The sequence below is a fragment of the Palaemon carinicauda genome, chromosome 35 (assembly GCF_036898095.1).
Source record: "Palaemon carinicauda isolate YSFRI2023 chromosome 35, ASM3689809v2, whole genome shotgun sequence".
Taxonomy (NCBI): domain Eukaryota; kingdom Metazoa; phylum Arthropoda; class Malacostraca; order Decapoda; family Palaemonidae; genus Palaemon; species Palaemon carinicauda.
The window spans coordinates 69,033,225-69,039,497 of NC_090759.1; the positions used below are offsets into that span (position 1 = coordinate 69,033,225).

Consider the following 6,273-nt stretch of genomic DNA (forward strand, 5'->3'; position numbering starts at 1 on the left):
ATGTCAGAGGAGGGTGAAATAACGTGAACGGAACTATGTAACCCTATTTGAATAAGGAGACCAACCAAAGTTCAGCCCCGTGAAGTATCCATCTCTGGCATTAAAATAATAGGAGACCTAAATCGCATGCAGCCCTACGTCAGGCAAGGGAGTTCACCGACCCACCTTATTAGTGCTCAGTGAATGGGTGCGCAACACTGCGAGACTCAGGTCTGTGCTCTCACCCGTGTGGAATGGACCAGAGCACTCTCGTATAATCTGCCTACCGAAGCCTGGCAGGTAGCGTAAAGGAGGCATTAGTTCATAGAAGGATATTAAGGCTGGGGGAGACGGGTTGTACCAGTCCCCTATCCGCGAGGAAATAAACTCCCCTCCAACTTATTGGAAAATGGGATAAGCTCTGGGATACCTGGTTATAGCCAAGTACCCAGTAGGGTAGTCAACACTTCCCAGGGATTGTGACAGTTGCTAACCCCCCCCCCCCCCCCACCCCCAAAAGGGTTGGCAAGTTCAACTGAGAGGAACCAATAACTGTGATTCTCAGGCAAAAGGTCAATTCTCATCGGTTATTCCCAAAGGATCGAGAGATTACCTAGCAAGAAAACATCTCAAGTTGATTGATGTCGAGACGCGCAACCAGTTGTAAGGAACTGCTCTGAAGGGGATTGGGGGGGAATCCTGTCCTCCAAGTGCCTTCATTCCAATGGGAGTTGGCAGTGTAAGTATGATTACACATCGGTAATACCAGAGTAGCCAGTACTCCCTAGAGGAAGATGGTATCACAGCGAATCTCCTCAGCGATTGCTGTCGAAAAAGAGACTGGCCAATAACGACCGATAGCACGCAACTACAGTACTTCTGAAAGGCAAGATTGAGAGGTATCTTCAATACATTGTTGGATAGGTAATGTATGCGTAAGTCCATCTACAACCAGTAATACAGACCGCGAGGTGGGACGAACATATGGGCACAGCTCGAATAATTTGGTGCTCTACATACAATTGGAGAAGCCTAATTAACATTTGCAATCGAGACCTCTTTCTTCTTAGAGCCAAAATTGCTTAGAAACGATGAATACGTTTGTATTTCTTTGTTTCCGATTGGCAAAACAGGCTTAAGTTCCAAATGTTTCCTCCCAGAGAACAGATTTGCTTATACTAAGTTTCAGAGTCTAAGTATTCTAAATACTAAGACAGCCGATCCGAAATTTAGGAAGGAACTGCCTGGAATGAAGGAAGTCTACTTAAGGGTGAGCTACCTACGTCTGTTTACGGGAAGGTAGGATGGTAATGCATAACCTGTCTTCCCATGCGAAAAATAATATCAAAGTTAACGGTTTATTAGAGCAGGGTTCTAATTGTATGATGGTACATTATCCTTGTTTTAAAGGTTTAAAGGCCACTCATGAATGACAGAGGTAAGTGACAGTAATATTGCCCTATCAAGCATGACAATGCCCTAGAGACTGACCATATATACATATGATCAGTGCCAAAGCCCCTTTCCATCCAAGCTAAGACCAAGGAGGGCCAAGCATTGGCTGTTGATGACTCAACAGATAGACCTATAGGCTCCCCTAAACGCCCCATCTTTAGCTCACAAGGTTACAGCGACCCAAGGACCTAACAAGATTGACTGGGACTCGAACACCAGTCTGGCGTCACCGGTCAGAGTTCCCTCCTCTTACCGAAGAAACTTCCCTCAGAGGTGGACGCCATTGCTTCGCTAAGGGAAGCAACGGAGTTCACACAAAAGGGAAGTTCGGGGTCACCAGCTGAAAGAAAAAAGGAATTTTAAAACTTTTAATCCAGTTGCTGTAATCATAAACCAGTTAAAAGGTTTTGATGGGAGAGCAAGGCTACATCTTTACTCTACCAAGCCGAAATAAAAAGTGACGGTTGTTTACTAGTGCAGGTGTGAGCGGGACGGTAAGTCTACTCCCACTAGCCACTCCACTAACTAGCGGAAGGTAGTTACACCTCGCAAAAGCTTTAATGGCTGGTTTCAGCTATTGCCGAAGTAATACTCCTATGTAAAGAGGGTAAGAATTGCATAAATTTACATTAAGAAAATAAAATTATAATACATACATACATATAACAAGGCACTTCCCCCAATTTTGGGGGGTAGCCGACATCAAACAAATGAAACAAAACAGAAAAGGGGACCTCTCCTCTCTACGTTCCTCCCAGCCTGACAAGGGATTCAACCGAGTTTGGCTGGTACTGCTAGAGGTGCCACAGGCCACCCTCCTCGGTTGTCCACCACATGAAGCTTCATAACGCTGAATCCCCTACTGCTGCTACCTCCGCGGTCTTCCAAGGCACCGGAGGAAGCAGCAGAGCCTACCGGAACTGCGTCACAATCGCTCGCCATTCATTCCTATTTCTAGCACGCTCTCTTGCCTCTCTCACATCTATCGTCCTATCACCCTGAGCTCTTAAAAGACTTTCATGCAGTTACATATTTCAGCGCATCATAACTTTTCCCAAGCACCGTTCAGAGATGCATGGATATGCTATGGATACGAACACAACCCTAAGTCTGCTTAACACAGGGGAGGTGAGGATTTTGTATAAATATTCACTGTAGTACAATAAAATATTCCTAATGGATAAATAAGGGTTCCTGATGTATTTAAAGGCACTTTGAATGATTCTGATGGAAATGGCTGGGAGAATTACATATTTTTTAAATTATGGATATTTCAAAATCCTAAGAGTTATCATTGAAAAAAATACATTTCAATAGGGAAACAAACAAGGGCACAACCTAACCTAAACTAGGAGATGCATCTTTATCTAGTGGGAGACTACTACGACACCTATTTAGACTGCCAAAGCCTTACTCAAAACCTAAGATTAAATTGACCCTGTGTTTACTTCCAAAATGGCTTCGCTACAAGTTCAACAGGTCCATAACACTTGAAAAATACTTGTTTCCAATTATTAACGACGTCCAAAATATACAGAAGTAAAAACCGGGGGTATGCTCAACTAAGTAAAGATAGGGCATCCTAAGTTGGGTTAAGGAGGTCAAGGATTCAACGTTCACCAGCGAATGTGTGAACTAAAGATTAACCATTACTTCAATACCGGTGTGACGGGCTGAACGATTCCCAGGTCTCAGAATTCTCCTTGATAATCTGCGCATGCACGAACATTACCGTTTGCCAGTGCATACGAGGTTGATGTTCTATTTTCCTGTAATGTTAGCGTGCGCAGCTCAACATTACCGCTTGCCAGTACATACGAGCTTGATGTTTTATTTTCATGCGAGCGAAGCGAGCTAATGGCGGAAAAGAACCATTATACACTGTCAAGGAGAATTCTGAGACCGGGGGATCGTTCAGAACGTCACACCGGTACTCTGGATGACTACTGTCCCTGGCAACTTTTTTTTTTATTAAAATGAACTAGGTTAATAGTTCCTGACATGCTATATGGATCAAACGCCTCCTGTGTTCTCAGCACATACTATTATACTATTATTATTAATTGCTAAGCTACAACCTTAGTCGGAAAAGCAGAATGCTATAAGCTCAAGGGCCCCAACAAGGAAAATAGCACAGTGAGGAAAGGAAACACGGACAAATAAAATATTTTAAGAACAGTAACATTAAAATAAATACCTCCTACATAAACTTTAAAAACTTTAACAAAACAACGGGAAGAGAAACAAGATAGAATAGTATGCCCGAGTGTACCCTCAAGCAAGATAACTCTAACCCAAGTACGTATTGAACCGACACCGTAGTATTTTATTTAATATGGCCTTAGTGAAAAAAAAATCACAGGTTTCACAAAGTGGTAAGTCTAATTGTTGGATGTAAGAGTTGTGGGTAACGAGTTACTTGGCCGTAGGCTTCAAATACAAATTGCCCGAATAAGCATCTCAATAAACGACAAGGCCCGATAAATTTCATAACGGCCTATCATCAGGGGCAGAGATATTGACAAATAAGGGCACAGTTGTAGCACAACTCTGCTAAATTGGCCACAAACAAACAAGAATCTCGTCTACCCTTAAGTTTAGCTTAGCAGCCTTATTTCAACACACTTCAACACAAAGAAAATATGATCGGTGTAAAATTCCCGTATTCAACCATATTCTACTTACGTAAATCAATATCTCTGTCGAAAAGTTCATAAATAACGTGACTTCTGGCTTTAATCCTCATCTCGTGTCACCAGAAAAAGTACCAACAAAACTATACGTAGTTCCCGAACTTCCCGGGAAGTCTGCGATTCTGCGCAGAGAAACAAACTCCTCTTCTTGAATTTTCGGGTTGTTTTGATCTACAATGTGCAAAATAAATAATAGATTATTATTATTATTATTATTATTATTATTATTATTATTATTATTATTATTATTATTATTATTAAATGCTAAGCTACAACCCCAGATGGAAAAGCAGGACGCTATAAGCCCAGAGGCCCCAACAGGTAAAATATCCCGGTGAGGAAAGGAAACAAGGAATAATAAAATATTTTAAGAACAGTGACAACATTAAGATAAATATTTCCTATATAAACTATAACAGAACCAGAGGAAGAGAAACTAGATAGAATGATGTGTCTGAGTGTACCCTCAAGCAAGAGAACTCTAACCCAAGACCGTGGAAGATCATGGTACAGAGGCTATGGGCACTACCCAAGGCTAGAAAACAATGGTTTGATTTTAGAATGTCCTTCTCCTAGAAGAGCTGCTTCCCATAGCTAAAGAGTCTCTTCTACCCTTACCAAGAGGAAAGTAGCCACTGAACAATTACTTGGGTGAAGAAGACAAATCCTATGACTGCCATCAGAAATAGAGATTGAGTAACAATAGAATATGTTGATATTAAAAAAGATTGTATACATTATGATTCCAACCAATTTAAGTTTGAAAAGAGTATTACAGAAGTGGAGAAACAAGCTGACAAAATGAATTTGCTTTCATGTAGGTAATGGGAAAAAAGTAAAAAAGAAACAAAAGTTAGCTGCTGCAATACTATCCCTGAAAAAAATAAGAATACACCAGACAGACAGGAAATTAGCAATAAAATGACAAAATGGGCCAAGACATGAAGAATAGCACGAGAGAAATTATAAGTGAAATTGAAGAGAATTGAAATACCTGATGAATGAGATGAACTAGAAATATTATCAGTGGGAAAGTCTAAAGTTAGAATATTAGATATAGATAATAGATATAGAATTAGTAAAAAAAATTGAAAAATTAAAGTTAATGAAAATTAAGGATAAAATTAATGACAAGATTAGAAGATTTTAGTGTGGTGGTATAGCAGATCACCTTATCACACAGAATGCTGTTATAAATTATAATCATTTCGTGGGAACCTCAACATACATATGATTTGGGGATACAGTAAAGTGTATTGATAAACATTACTTGAAAGATTGAAAGATGATGCTAATATGATATATAAATTGAATAACAAAGCTAAGCAATTATCAAAAGTTCTTTATGGATATACAGAAGAAACAAGGATAGGAGGGAACAGTTTTTGGACCAAAATTATGTTCAATTGTCACGGACAAAGTTAATTCTATAAGTGAGAAGACGATAACCCTGATTAAAAACATAAGAATATAAGCCCTGATTTATGTAAATGATATAATATTTATTAGCAAAAATAAATTCTAAGTATAAAAGGATATAAGCAACTGTCCCAGTTCAGAAGAACTAAAGCATTTGAATGGGGTGGTTATAAATGAAATGATAAAAAAACAGATAAGGTACATAAATACTTAAGAGAATGGTAGGCCTATTCAGAAAAGGGAAACCATGGCCTTAGCATGAGTTAAAGGGAAGCAAAAATATTTACACAAAAAATGAACATCGCATGAGGGTCTGCCCCTTTCTTTTATTTTTCTCCTGTACTTCCCTTTCTCCCTTCTTTCCCATCCCGAGTTTTTTAAGCAAAAATGGAATGCATGGTGCAAGAAATTAGGAAGTATGGAAACAGTAGCTTTGCTTGTGAGAATAAAGATCTACGAGACAGTAGTAGTACCTATAATGTTTGCAAGTACTGAGACATGGGGTGTAATAAATGAAAAAGAAATGAAAGAACTAGAGGGTATACAGTACAAAATTATGAAAGGAATGTTTGGACATGTTGCTACCACACCTTACAGTGGGTTAATGGCAAAAACAGGAATATGGCCAGTTAAAAATAGAATAAGGTAATGCTTTTTCATAAAATCATAACATCAGATGATAAACGACTAGTTAAGGAGATAGTCGAAGACCAAATAAGGGAACCAT

The 6,273-nt window shown here is 39.4% G+C and overlaps 1 protein-coding gene across 1 annotated transcript in view; it reads right to left on the bottom strand.

Annotated features, from left to right (window-relative positions):
• The window catches only part of LOC137627847 (protein lethal(2)denticleless-like), a 48,835-nt gene extending 44,549 nt beyond the window's left edge, over positions 1–4,286 (bottom strand). Inside the window, exon 1 of the mRNA XM_068359261.1 lies at positions 4,120–4,286. Coding sequence (XP_068215362.1) covers positions 4,120–4,180 — 61 coding nt within the window. The 5' untranslated portion in view covers positions 4,181–4,286. The remainder of the gene's footprint in view (positions 1–4,119) is intronic.
• Positions 4,287–6,273: the final 1,987 nt, after the last annotated feature.